Source organism: Staurois parvus, unplaced genomic scaffold (assembly GCF_062004578.1).
Source record: "Staurois parvus isolate SC_StPar_1 unplaced genomic scaffold, SC_StPar_1.0 ptg001482l, whole genome shotgun sequence".
In the NCBI taxonomy this organism is placed as follows: domain Eukaryota; kingdom Metazoa; phylum Chordata; class Amphibia; order Anura; family Ranidae; genus Staurois; species Staurois parvus.
In genome coordinates, this window is record NW_028319278.1 from 120,172 (window position 1) to 134,881 (window position 14,710).

The following is a 14,710-nucleotide window of genomic DNA, read 5'->3' on the forward strand; positions in this document are numbered from 1 at the left end:
GCCGAAACAATAAGCCCGTCTCATGCATGTCTGTAGGGATGTTGTGCGAACATAGCATCCTCTACAACCTATGTTGACAAACCAGGCAAAAGCATGCGTGGAGGGTTACTGGGGCTGCCATGTTGGCAGTAGCAGGAAATGCAGGGGTGCCAGTAACTAAATGCTGCATGGCCAAATCTAGGGCATTCTGGAGTGGGCTGCACCCCCCCCAGATTTCAATTGCACCCCTGCAAAGCCCCCCACCCACAATCCCCCCACATCCCCACACAGCACATACATAGACTACATTTGCACCAGTGATTAGGGCCGGTGTGAATTGTAGCAGCAGTTCCTCCTGTGGCCCCCAGAGGATAGGTGCAGCTGTCATCCCTGTTCACTATAATGGCAGTATTGCACCTATTTGTGGCTCTCTACATAGAGATTACCTGTAGTAATCACTGCTGGACACTCTTGGTCTGCTGACTGTGTAGAGAGCCGCAAATAGAGGTGATACCAGTGAACTGTCATTGTGGTGAACAAGCCCGGCGGCCGGCCTCACATACCTCCTTAGAGCCACAGAAGGAACTGCTCATCAGCTATAATCATTGATGATGTATTTTATGTGCGACTCAAGTCAGTTTCTCTTCTTTCAATGTGGTATAGGAAGGTCAAAGGTTTGGACACCCCTGCTGTAAATCTTTCATCCATGCCTTGCAAGCTGGGCCCATGCTGGGGGGAGAAGTAAAGAATATACTAGCATATAAAATTCTAATTAAATATCCTAAAGGACATTCTTGGGTAGTGGTGTCACTAGGGTTGGTGTCACCTGGTGTGGTAAAACATGGTGTCCCCCCCCAATAAGGGTGTGAAAGAGAGGGGGGGAAGAGAGAGAGGAGGGGGCAGAGGGAGAGAGAGAGAGAGGAGTAAGAGAGAGGGGGCGGTAAGAGAGAGGGGGGTAAGATAAAGAGAAGGGGTAAGAGAGAAAGAGGAGGTAAGAGAGAGAGAAAGGGGAGTGAGAGAGAGAGAGGGGGGAAGGGGGGTAAGAGAGAGGGAGGGGTAAGTGAGAGAGGGGGTAAGAAAGAGGGGGTAAGAAAGAGAAAGAGGGGGTAAGAAATAGAGAAAGGGGGATAAAAGAGGAGAGAGAGGGGGGAGAGGGGGGAGAGGGGGGAGAGAGGGGGGAGAGAGAGAGAGCGAGGGGGGGGGGTAAGAAAGAGAGAAAGGGGGTAAGAAAGAGAGAAAGGGGGGTAAGAGAGAGAGGGGAGAGAGAGAGTGAGGTAAGAGAGAGGGGGTAAGAAAGACAGAGAGGGCGATAAGAGAGGGGGGAGAGAGAGAAAGGGGGTAAAAGAGAGAGGGGGGAGTGTAAGAGAGGGGGGTAAGAGAGAGAGTGGGGGTAAGAGAGAGAGAGGGCCACTGTTCTTGAGTACATAATAATTTTAATGTTGTATCTATACACCATAGAGGGTGTGAGGGGGGGTAAGAGAGAGGGGGGAGAGAGAGAGACAGGGGTAAGATAGAGGGGTGGTAAGAGGGAGAGGGGGGTAAGAGAAAAATAAGGGGTAAGAAAGAGAGAGGGGGTAAAAGAGAGAGGGGGTAAGAAAGAGAGAGGGGGGTAAGAGAGAGAGAGAGAGAGATGAGAGAGAGGGGGAAGAGAGAGAGGGGGGAGAGAGAGAGATGGAGGATAAGAGAGAGGGGGGTAAGAGAGAGAGTGGGGGATAAGAGAGAGAGGGGGGGTAAGAGAGAAGGGGGTAAGAGAGAGGGGGGTAAGAGAGAGAGAAGGGGGGAGAGAGAGAGAGGGAGGGTAAAAGAGAAGGGGGTAAGAGAGAGAGGGGGAGGTAAGAGAGAGAGGGGGAGAGAGGGGGGTAAGAGAGAGAGAGAAAGGGGGTAAGAGAGAGAGTGGGGAATAAGAGAAAAAGAGGGGTAGGGTAAGATAGAGAGAGGGCCACTGTAATTTTTAGTTGTGAGTGTCTATACACCATACCTTCCAACTTTTTGAGATGGCATAGGACACCCCCTGCCACGCCCCCTTAAAGGAGAATTATACAAAAAAAAAAGATTAGTTAGAACCACAAGTGCTTTTTTATCACTACTGTTCCTTTATATTGGCTTTTGAAGCTTACAAATGCAACAATTTAGAAATTGAATGAAAGGTTTAGCACTGGGAAACGCTTTTTGAAAGATAAATAGTGCGTTCTATATACAGCTATAGGGACAAATGAGGAGGAAAGAGGGACAGAGGGACTTTGTTCCAAATCAGGGACCGTTCCTCGAAATCAGGGACAGGTGGGAGGTATACACACCGATGTTTCACAGCTCCATTCTGTCTCAAAGCAACTTCTGGGCTAGTTGTGAACTGTTTTTCATTGACTTTGGTGCAAGCTCCATTATTTGCACCTAGACTGAGTGTGTTATTATCGCTTCTCGGCCGTTTGGCTAAGATCAAGTGTAGATCTGTTCTCATCAGTGTCCAGTAGGGGCGCTCCACAGTCATTTTTGCCTTTAGGCGAAGATGGCTGGCTGTATAGTACCCCTGCTGGTACATTGGGGGCTCTGAACGTTAGTACCGGCTGGAAGATAAACCGAGGCGCCCACAGGCTGTTGGGGCCTGGGAGTAATTCCCCCGGGTAAACTAGAGAGGCCCAGTTCTTCCTGATATGAACGGGTCTACCTTGTCTGACCAGGGGCAGGTGAGGCAGAGAGTCCGCGGAGCAGTGCTCAGAGGTGCTCTTAGTAGCACATGGGGATGGGATCCCAGGTGTGAAAGGTGCACATGGTCACTGCTCTGAACACTTTTTCTGCACTGCTCCTTTTAGGGCTCGGCCTTTTGGCTAAGTCAAGGGCAATATTTTTGCTACAGACCTCAGGGCCTAGCCAGCACACAATTGCATGGCCACTTATTTATTTATTCACCACTGTTTTGTCCCTTTGCCACTTTTGTGTGTGTTTTTTTCTTCACTGGATGGAGGGTGTGGGTCCTCGGGGCTGCCCTGATGTCTAGGGGGAGGATGCGTGGCCCTTAGGTGCCTTCCTCCCCTGATCCTTTGGGAAAGTCCCTCGACCAAGTACTTGTTGGTTGGCTTCGATTGATCACAAGGAGAGAGGTCTGCCAGGCCTTTTGACTAGGTGGACCATGTTGGAAACCTTTGTCCCTGTCAGGAGCCTTGCGCCCCTTTGCTGTGTCCCACGATACATGCACATGCTCAGGATGCAATATTTTGAATGAGGCACCACATTGCAGTGTCCCGTTCCACCGACTAAGATTTCACGATGTGTATTTGAACTAATTGCCAAAGCAATTCAACACCAATCCGGAATCCTTATACGCTCACCATTCCTCATCTGTAACATTTCCTCGCCGATACTTTTATCTAAGGAGGAAATAGAAAGCTGTGTCAGAAAATGTTCTCTGATGTTGGAGGACTTATATGAGCAAATAAAGTATAAAAAACCTAAAGATATGGTAAACAGATTTCACAGAACTGGTCTGAGTATTCCGGATCATCGCTGTGTACATTAGAAGGCTTCATATAGTTACATTACTCCCTTCCAGTCCGGACACTTTCACCCCCTTCCAGTCCGGACACTTTCACCCCCTCCAGTCAGGAGACTTCCCCCCCTTCCAGTCCGGACACTTTCCCCCCCTTCCAGTCCGGACACTTTCCCCCCCTTCCAGTCCGGACACTTTCACCCCCTTCCAGTCCGGACACTTTCACCCCCTTCCAGTCTGGACACTTTCACCCCCTCCAGTCAGGAGACTTCCCCCTCTTCCAGTCCGGACACTTTCACCCCCTTCCAGTCCGGACACTTTCACCCCCTTCCAGTCCAGACACTTTCACCCCCTTCCAGTCCGGACACTTTCACCCCCTTCCAGTTCATATACTTTCCCCCCCCTTCCATTCCGGACACTTTCCCCCCTTGCAGTCCGGACACTTTCACCCCCTTCCAGTCCGGACACTTTCACCCCCTTCCAGTCCGGACACTTTCACCCCCTTCCAGTCCGGACACTTTCACCCCCTTCCATTCCGGACACTTTCCCCCCTTGCAGTCCGGACACTTTCACCCCCTTCCAGTCCGGACACTTTCCCCCCCTTCCAGTCCGGACACTTTCACCCCCTCCAGTCAGGAGACTTCCCCCTCTTCCAGTCCGGACACTTTCACCCCCTTCCAGTCCGGACACTTTCACCCCCCTTCCAGTCCGGACACTTTCACCCCCCTTCCAGTCCGGACACTTTCACCCCCTTCCAGTTCGGACACTTTCACCCCCCTTCCAGTCTGGACACTTTCACCCCCTTCCAGTCCGGACACTTTCACCCCCTTCCAGTTCGGACACTTCCCCCCCCCTTCCATTCCGGACACTTTCCCCCCCTTGCAGTCCGGACACTTTCACCCACTTCCAGTCCGGACACTTTCACCCCCTTCCAGTCCGGACACTTTCAACCCCTTCCAGTCCGGACACTTTCACCCCCTTCCAGTTCGGACACTTTCCCCCCCCCTTCCATTCCGGACACTTTCCCCCCCTTGCAGTCCGGATACTTTCACCCACTTCCAGTCCGGACACTTTCACCCCCTTCCAGTCCGGACACTTTCACCCACTTCCAGTCCGGACACTTTCCCCCCTTGCAGTCCGGACACTTTCACCCCCTTCCAGTCCGGACACTTTCCCCCCCTTCCAGTCCGGACACTTTCACCCCCTCCAGTCAGGAGACTTCCCCCTCTTCCAGTCCGGACACTTTCACCCCCTTCCAGTCCGGACACTTTCACCCCCCTTCCAGTCCGGACACTTTCACCCCCCTTCCAGTCCGGACACTTTCACCCCCTTCCAGTTCGGACACTTTCACCCCCCTTCCAGTCTGGACACTTTCACCCCCTTCCAGTCCGGACACTTTCACCCCCTTCCAGTTCGGACACTTCCCCCCCCCTTCCATTCCGGACACTTTCCCCCCCTTGCAGTCCGGACACTTTCACCCACTTCCAGTCCGGACACTTTCACCCCCTTCCAGTCCGGACACTTTCACCCCCTTCCAGTTCGGACACTTTCCCCCCCCTTCCATTCCGGACACTTTCCCCCCCTTGCAGTCCGGATACTTTCACCCACTTCCAGTCCGGACACTTTCACCCCCTTCCAGTCCGGACACTTTCACCCACTTCCAGTCCGGACACTTTCCCCCCTTTCAGTCTGGACGCTTCCCCCCCCCCCTTCCAGTCCGAACACTTTCACCCCCTTCCAGTCCGGACACTTTCCCCCCTTCCAGTCCAGACACTTTCACCCGCTTCCAGTCCGGACACTTTCACCCGCTTCCAGTGTGGACACTTTCCCCCATTCCAGTCCGGACACTTTCCCCCCCCTTCCAGTCCGGACACTTTCACCCCCTTCCAGTGCGGACACTTTCACCCCCTTCCTGTCCGGACACTTTCCCCCCCTTCCAGTCCGGACACTTTCCCCCCCCTTCCAGTCCGGACACTTTCACCCCCTTCCAGTGCGGACACTTTCACCCCCTTACAGTCCGGACACTTTCCCCCCTTCCAGTCCGGACACTTTCCCCCCCCTTCCAGTCCGGACACTTTCACCCCCTTCCAGTCCGGACACTTTCACCCCCTTCCAGTCCAGGCCAATGTTCAGCTTTCAGCGCTGTTACACTTTGAATGACAATTGCGCGGTCATGCAACACTGTACCCTTATGAATGTTTTAGCATTTTTTTTTAGACAGATACAACTTTATGTTGGTGGTATTTATTCACCGCTGAGATTTTTATTTTTTTTGCTATATAAATGAAAAAGTCCAATAATTTTGAAAAAAAGTGTTTTTCTTATTAAATTTTGCAAACAAATAATCTTTCCTCATAAATCTTGGCCAAAATTTATTCTGTTATCTTTTAGTAAAAAAAAAAATTACCCAAATTAGTTTTATAACCAAAAATTATAATTTTTCAAAATATTCTTTTTACATTTTTATTTTATTTTTTATATAATTATTTATGTTTTTTTTTTTTACATACTGTCACCCTAGCAGTAGTATCACCATGGTGACACTGTACTGCTTGTGGGGGGTGATGAAGATTTTTTCTTTTTTTACACTGATTGCTTTTACACCCATAAAGGCTGTAAAAGCAATAACTTCTCCTTCTCTCTGGCTGCATTCTTGCAGCCATTGAGAAATACTGTGTGAGCTGTAATTGGTCACAGCTTGTCATGTGAGATGGGGAAACAGCTCTCATTGTTTGAATACTGCTTGTGTGGAGTAAATTAAATGTTTTGCTTGACATTCTGCAGTTTAGCCACAAGATGTCACTGTTTTTCTAACACAGCCTCGGACTGCATAGATATTTCTATATTCATGAAAAGGTGGAGTTTTCACACAGAGTTGAGGGAACAGGAAGAGGAGAGAGAGCAGCCATGTTTGGAGGATGGTGAATGCAGGGGCTGTGTGAGCTGAGAATCTGATGACATTCAGGTGTGAAAGCATCCCTCCGTAACCAGAGCTGCAGCTAAGTGAAGCTGATGAGATTGCTGCCAGGAATGCTGATGAGAGCAGAGGAACTAAGCAACATATACGGCGAGACCGCATGCTTGTTGGAGAGACATTTGTTCTGTTCGGAGTCACCAGCGGATGCAAAGCAGACCCGGGTCGGTAAGATCGTGCACACACCTCATTTCAGTGTTGGCGCCTATAGGACTGAGACAGGCCTATAGTTAGTTAGGGTCTCCGTGTCAGGCCACAAGTGTTACTGATCATTGGAAGGACTCCACAACTTAAAGTGACATTTCACATTGGAGAGCTGATAAAATCCCACAAACTCAAGCCAGAGTGGTGTTTTGCTCAGAAGGAATACTCAGGCACGTGCTACAGGATCAGTTATGGGGGGGGGGATACTGTAGATCTGTGTAAGATTGTAAGCTGTTGTGCTGCACCGCAGACTAGTCCATACCGTACCCCCATACACTGATTCCTGCTCTGTAGGGTGATAACAGGTAAGGTGTGGCAGCTTAGTTGTGCCCCCCAGTAGGTAAATTACTTCACTTTCTACCTTCATCCATCAGAGGGCGCCGTGCTGTGCAGCACAAGGGTCTCAGCCTTTGGGCTGGGTGTATGTAAATTTATTGTATGTTCCCAGCATTTGTGGTTGTGTTTATTTGCCGCATCTAAGTAAAATTCTGTTGTGACAAAAGCTGGTGTTAGGGTTGCTTTCTTCGTTCGTGACTTCGCTGTATCCTGGGGAGCCCTCCCCGGTACACGGCTTACAGTCACATGGTACAAGGCTGTTGTGAATGGCCCTGTACCATGTGATCATTCACAAATTTCACACGTAGTAAGCAATGAGGTCAGAAGTGACATCTTGCTTACTACTGTTCATGTGATCACTGGTTGGCCAATCAGTGATCACATGATCCAGACCTCACACAGGTGCCACGCGCTCCCAGGGAGCGCATACAGTCCAAAATGGCGCCGGTTATGAATGACAACCCGCCCCTGCACTGCCACCGTCCAGCCGTTTATATACATGGGCCGGACGGGAAGGGGTTAAATCATTATAGATTTTAAAAAAAGTTTACTACAGTGTGTCTTTTGGTTCCCTCCTTGAAAGGAAAAGCCCCCTAAGGTAGGGAGTCCCAAAGAGAGACTCCCCCCCCCCAAGGTAGGAGATGAAGGAACCTAATGGCCATACATCCTCCCCTTAGATTTCAGGGTAGGCCCAAAGACTCACACACTACCATCCTTGAGCAAATGAAAAAAAAGACACATAAAAGTGAGATGTAAGATATGTATACATGCGACATGGTGGAGAGTGAACCAAGCGATAATAAAAAAGGCATTTTTGATACTGTTAATAATTACTCAGCAATTTTCTAGCCGGGGGGTTGGACAAATAAAGGACCATAAAATACCGCATTTTTGCTCCAAAGTGGAGGGAAATGGGGGGAAATGTCTTTGCGTCTTATGGAGCTAATAAGGAGTGGCCGGCCCTGTATTCCTGCCGCCGCCATGTTAGAATACTGGGCTGGACGCTCGACTCTTCTGTGCAGCAGAACCTGCTCCTTGGTCCTACCTGTTCCTCAGGCCTGCGGTGTCCTCACCGTCTTCTCTCCCCAACCCCGGCATCTTTAGTGTGGGCACCCGGCTGTGACAGGTTGCGGCTTCACAGCCAGGTGCCCACTGTGCATGTGCGAGATGTGCTGCACTTTGGGAATGGTCTGGCAGTCTTCTGGGACCTGTCACATGTCTCAGAAGATGGGGAGGGAGGACAACTCCACGGAAGTGGGAGCGGGTACCTGTCAAATTCAGGTACCTGCTCCCTCCTCTCCACTCCCAAAAGGTCCTGTACTGTGTCCGCAGTCTCTGGTCATCTCCTGTACTGTGTCCGCAGTCTCTGGTCATCTCCTGCACTATGTCTGCAGTCTCTGGTCATCTCCTGTACTGTGTCCGCAGTCTCTGGTCATCCCCTGTACTGTCCGCAGTCTCTGGTCATCTCCTGTACTGTGTCCGCAGTCTCTGGTCATCTCCTGTACTATGTCCGCAGTCTCTGGTCATCTCCTGTACTATGTCCGCAGTCTCTGGTCATCTCCTGCACTATGTCTGCAGTCTCTGGTCATCTCCTGTACTGTGTCCGCAGTCTCTGGTCATCTCCTGCACTATGTCTGCAGTCTCTGGTCATCTCCTGTACTGTGTCCGCAGTCTCTGGTCATCCCCTGTACTGTCCGCAGTCTCTGGTCATCTCCTGTACTGTGTCCACAGTCTCTGGTCATCTCCTGTACTATGTCCGCAGTCTCTGGTCATCTCCTGTACTGTGTCCGCAGTCTCTGGTCATCTCCTGTACTGTGTCCGCAGTCTCTGGTCATCCCCTGTACTGTGTCCGCAGTCTCTGGTCATCTCCTGTACTGTGTCCGCAGTCTCTGGTCATCTCCTGTACTGTGTCCGCAGTCTCTGGTCATCTCCTGTACTGTGTCCGCAGTCTCTGGTCATCTCCTGTACTGTGTCCGCAGTCTTTGGTCATCTCCTGTACTGTGTTCGCAGTCTCTGGTCATCTCCTGTACTGTGTCCGCAGTCTCTGGTCATCCCCTGTACTATGTCTGCAGTCTCTGGTCATCTCCTGTATTGTGTCCGTAGCCTCTGATCATCTCCTGTACTATGTCTGCAGTCTCTGGTCATCTCCTGTTCAATGTCTGCAGTCTCTGGTCATCTCCTGTACTATACAGCCAACCATCCTCACCAAAAGGCAAGAATGGCAGCCTTACTGGACACTCATAAGAACAGATACTACACTTGATCTTAGCCAAAAGGCCGAGAGGCAAACATAGCCTCTCCGCTCCTTCCACTAGCCCTAGAGCAAAGCCTCCTGTCACGGAGCTGGCCCTCCCCCCCATCCTCTAGGCTTGCTGCCTGCCACCCCCCCTATCCCTCAGCATCCCCTCACCCTTCTGTCCCGTCCATGCTAGGACTTCTAGTCCTCTGTGTCCCTGACACAGGCAGCCCTCAGCAGCCCCTCACCCCCCACGCCTGCAGTCTGGCCCCCTGCTGAGGGAATCCACAAACAGGCCTACTCCTTCCTTCCCCCTCATGCACATCTTCCTGCCAGACAGGGACAAAGGCCTTGTTCCCTGGCGTTTTGGAGACCTGGGAAACAGGGCCCATTGCCATGGTAACCCAACAGGGAATCTCGGGTTACCACAAGGCGCCAAGCTCTATACTTAAGGGTGAGCAGGGAAAAACCCCTTCTGTTCTCCTGGCTGCGTGTGTGAGGGAAGACTGTGCTGAGTGCCAGCTTCTCTCATATGACCATCCCCCATCCCCCTCCTTATCTCCCTGACTGACTGGACTGTCTGTCTGCTGCTGGATCCTCTCTGGTGTGGGATGAACTCTCTGTGCCTGGAACCCCTTCCCTGCCCGGACTTACCTCCTGTTTCCTGTGAGACTGTGGGCTGGAGATCTTCCCTGGCTGGATTTAACCCTTTGTTGCCCATGAGCCGAACAGACTTAACCCTTCCCTGCCTGGAACTGCCTGTGTGGGTTAACCCTGTGTTGCCGGTGTGGACTGTAACCTTCTGTGTCTGGCTCCCCGCATCCAGTAAGTGGACTAACCCCGTGCTGCCCAAAAGACTGAACCCTGTGGATTACCATACCCCTGTTGTTCCATATTGCCTTCCAGAGAACTGTACTGTGTTGCTGTGTCTGGTGTGGATCTGTGGATTGAAGGAACTGTTGTCTGTGCCCCAAAAACCTCCCCAATAAACGCCTCACGTTGGGTTCCATGCAATCTGTCTCTGTGTGCTCTCTGGTTCTCTTGACACCTCCATTATGCTTCAGGTGAACCCCTGTGTCCACCAGGGTAATCTCCAGCCATAAAACATGTGGGTACACCTGTAGTGCAGCCCCCATCTTCCTCCTCCCATGCTTTCTCACAGAATGCTGGGTGTACTGGGCAGACTTAAGGGCCTGGTAATGCCCCTCCTTCGGACACTTTGGCGCCAGTGAGACTGTGGTGCAGGACCTTTCCCGTGCTGGTGTTAGCCCCTGCTTCTCCAGGCGGGAATGTGCTGATTGGTTTGCAGGCTTTTGAAGCAGTGAATCCAGGCAGTAACACAGATGCAGTTCGCTGGCAAAGACAGAACACTTGGTTCCAGCCATTGTTGGGTGACTGGGCGTTTGTAGTGGTGGCAGCAAGGAGCAGGGGGCGGTAACAGAGAACTGACCTGCAGAGCCTCTCAGTCAAGACCTAAAATTGGGCCAGCTGACTATTGCCCAGACTGCTACTCAGCCTAACTAAAAACAGCTAACTAGCTCCCCCTAGCTTGCTAGAGGGGCGCTGCAATACTATGTTATAAGATGTGTGAACTGTATGGTCTTATGTGATTCTATGAGAGATTATGTCATTTTTTTTTCTTTTTGTTGAGAAAAATTTAAGAAAAATTATGATTAAGAAAAAAAAAAGAAATGTATTCATGGAGACATAATTAAACAATAAATGCAGCGCTATGATTCTATATAATATGCTGAGCAAAACTTATCATGTAAATCCCGTGTATGCGCTGTGGAGCGCTCAGATATATGAAGGTGTATAAAACGTCTAGTGAAATGATGTTTAAAGTGCAAAAGTGACATAAAAATAAAACACCAATAAACAATCAAATATCAATAAAAGTCCAAAAATGAAACATCCGGTAAATTCCGTGACTCCAGTTATTATATTATATTATATAGTATATATTGCACTAACCAGACAGCGCAGAATAATCCGCATTTGAGTAATCAGAACACTCCTGGTCATTCGGATCTGGGAAGGTGAGGATCAGGGGATCATTTGCCAAATCACCACAAGACAGGTAATCAGCGTGTCATCACACTCCAGGTATCAGAGATGTGATCCCCCGCTGGATGGATGTGTATCCCTGATGCCTGGAGTGTGATCCCCCCGCTGGATGGATGTGTATCCCTGATGCCTGGAGTGTGATCCCCCCGCTGGATGGATGTGTATCCCTGATGCCTGGAGTGTGACCCCCCCACTGGATGGATGTGTATCCCTGATGCCTGGAGTGTGATCCCCCTGCTGGATGGATGAGCATCCCTGATACCTGGAGTGTGATCCCCCCTCTGGATGGATGAGCATCTCTGATGCCTGGAGTGTGATCCCCCCGCTGGATGGATGAGTATCCCTGATACCTGGAGTGTGATCCCCCCGCTGGATGGATGTGTATCCCTGATGCCTGGAGTGTGATCCCCCCGCTGGATGGATGTGTATCCTGATGCCTGGAGTGTGATCCCCCCGCTGGATGGATGTGTATCCCTGATGCCTGGAGTGTGATCCCCCCGCTGGATGGATGTGTATCCCTGATGCCTGGAGTGTGACCCCCCCGCTGGATGGATGAGTATCCCTGATGCCTGGAGTGTGACCCCCCCGCTGGATGGATGTGTATCCCTGATGCCTGGAGTGTGACCCCCCCGCTGGATGGATGTGTATCCCTGATGCCTGGAGTGTGATCCCCCTGCTGGATGGATGAGCATCCCTGATACCTGGAGTGTGATCCCCCCTCTGGATGGATGAGCATCTCTGATGCCTGGAGTGTGATCCCCCCGCTGGATGGATGTGTATCCCTGATGCCTGGAGTGTGATCTCCCGCTGGATGGATGAGCATCCCTGATGCCTGGAGTGTGATCCCCCCGCTGGATGGATGTGTATCCCTGATGCCTGGAGTGTGATCCCCCCGCTGGATGGATGAGCATCCCTGATGCCTGGAGTGTGATCCCCCCGCTGGATGGATGAGTATCTCTGATACCTGGAGTGTGATCCCCCGCTGGATGGATGAGTATCCCTGATACCTGGAGTGTGATCCCCCCGCTGGATGGATGAGCATCCCTGATACCTGGAGTGTGATCCCCCCGCTGGATGGATGAGCATCCCTGATACCTGGAGTGTGATCCCCCCGCTGGATGGATGAGTATCTCTGATACCTGGAGAGTGATCCCCCCGCTGGATGGATGAGTATCCCTGATACCTGGAAAGTGATGACACGCTGATTACCTGTCTTGCGGTGGTTTGCCAGATGATCCCCTGATTCTCACCTTCCCAGATCCGGATGACCAGGAGTGTTCTGATTACTCAAATGCAGATTATTCTGCGCTGTCTGGTTAGTGCAATATATACTCATTCATAATCACTGGAGTCACGGAATTCACCGGATGTTTCATTTTTGGACTTTTATTGATATTTGATTGTTTATTGGTGTTTTATTTTTATGTCACTTTTGCAATTTAAACGTCATTTCACTAGACGTTTTATACGCCTTCATATATCTGAGCGCTCCACAGCGCATACACGGGATTTACATGATAAGTTTTGCTCAGCATATTATATAGAATCCTAGCGCTGCATTTATTGTTTCGTTTTGTACAGAAGTTTCAGAGGTTGTACCTTTATGGCAGCTGCTCATAACTCTGACTACCTAGCGCTCGTATAACCTTTTATATTTATGGAGACATAATGTTTGTAAAAATCTTTGACTTCTGTCTTAATAAAATTATAGTTTTAAAGGAAATCTGAAAAAAAAATTGTAGGGTCACACTGCCAATAATTGTTAATGGCCGCCTCTGACTTCCAGGGTTCTTCTGAAGCACACATCCATATATCATTTTATTTTTCTTGTTTTTGGGGGGTTTTTTAACTTTGGGTTCGCAGACCACCTGTAGTTGACACAGGAAAAGCTGCCCTTTGGTTGCAGTACATCACCATATACTTGTGCGAAAAAATAGTGCGCACTAAAGCATCACATATTTATTCCCCATTGCCAAAGCTGGCATTGCATTTAGGCACCTTTATTTAAATACTGCCAGGCAGGCCTAAGTTCGGAGGCAGAGGTTCTGTACATGGCATGCAAACACAGACAGGGATGGCAATGTAACCTGGGCATTATTTTTGGAAAATAGGAAGTCTTCGTAGACTGTCTGTATCATCAGTGGGAAGGGCAGGCAGCACAAATAAAGAAGGAGAAGTCCTATGGCTGGGGGAAGGGCAGGCAGCAACAAATAAAGGAGAAGTCCTATGGCCAGCGGGAAGGGCAGGCAGCAACAAATAAAGAAGGAAAAGTCCTATGGCCGGGGGAAGGGCAGGCAGCAACAAATAAAGAAGGAGAAGGCCTATGGACAGGGGGAAGGGCAGGCAGCAACAAATAAAGGAGAAGTCCTATGGCCAGCGGGAAGGGCAGGCAGCAACAAATAAAGAAGGAAAAGTCCTATGGCCGGGGGAAGGGCAGGCAGCAACAAATAAAGAAGAAGAAGTCCTATGGCCAGGGGAAGGGCAGGCAGCAACAAATAAAGAAGGAGAAGTCCTATGGACAGGGGGAAGGGCAGGCAGCAACAAAAGAAGGAGAAGTCCTATCACCAGGGAGAAGGGCAGGCAACAACAAATAAAGAAGGAGAAGTCCTATGGCTGGGGGAAGGGCAGGCAGCAACAAAAGAAGGAGAAGTCCTATCACCAGGGAGAAGGGCAGGCAACAACAAATAAAGAAGAAGAAGTCCTATGGACAGGGGGAAGGGCAGGCAGCAACAAATAAGGAAGGAGAAGTCCTATGGACAGGGGGAAGGGCAGGCAGCAACAAATAAAGAAGGAGAAGTTCTATGGCCAGGGGGAAGGGCAGGCAGCAACAAATAAAGAAGGAGAAGTCCTATGGACAGGGGGAAGGGCAGGCAGCAACGAATAAAGAAGTAGAAGTCCGATGGACAGGGGGAAGGGCAGGCAGCAACAACTAAAGAAGGAGAAGTCCTATGGACAGGGGGGGAAGGGCAGGCAGCAACAAATAAAGAAGGAGAAGTCCTATGGACAGGGGGAAGGGCAGGCAGCAACGAATAAAGAAGTAGAAGTCCGATGGACAGGGGGAAGGGCAGGCAGCAACAAATAAAGAAGGAGAAGTCCTATGGCCAGGGGGAAGGACAGGCGGCAACAAATAAAGAAGTCCTATGGCCAGGGGGAAGGGCAGGCAGCAACAAATAAAGAAGGAGACATCCTATGGCCAGGGGGAAGGGCAGGCAGCAACAAATAAAGAAGGAGACATCCTATGGACAGGGGGAAGGGCAGGCAGCAACAAATAAAGAAGAAGTCCTATGGCCAGGGGGAAGGGCAGGCAGCAACAAATAAAGAAGTCCTATGGCCAGGGGGAAGGGCAGGCAGCAACAAATAAAGAAGGAGACATCCTATGGCCAGGGGGAAGGGCAGGCAGCAGCAAATAAAGAAGAAGTCCTATGGCCAG

General features: G+C 50.5%; 1 protein-coding gene and 2 pseudogenes across 1 annotated transcript in view; 1 reads left to right on the forward strand and 2 right to left on the reverse strand.

The window, feature by feature from the left end:
- LOC149435671 (C-type lectin domain family 10 member A-like) overlaps window positions 1-14,710 on the reverse strand; it is a 66,904-nt gene that overhangs the window by 33,826 nt on the left and 18,368 nt on the right. The window contains exon 4 of the mRNA XM_089662485.1: window positions 3,306-3,344. Coding sequence (XP_089518611.1) covers window positions 3,306-3,344 — 39 coding nt within the window. The remainder of the gene's footprint in view (window positions 1-3,305; window positions 3,345-14,710) is intronic.
- Window positions 2,390-2,552, forward strand: LOC149435672 (U2 spliceosomal RNA; annotated as a pseudogene).
- Window positions 9,099-9,266, reverse strand: LOC149435673 (U2 spliceosomal RNA; annotated as a pseudogene).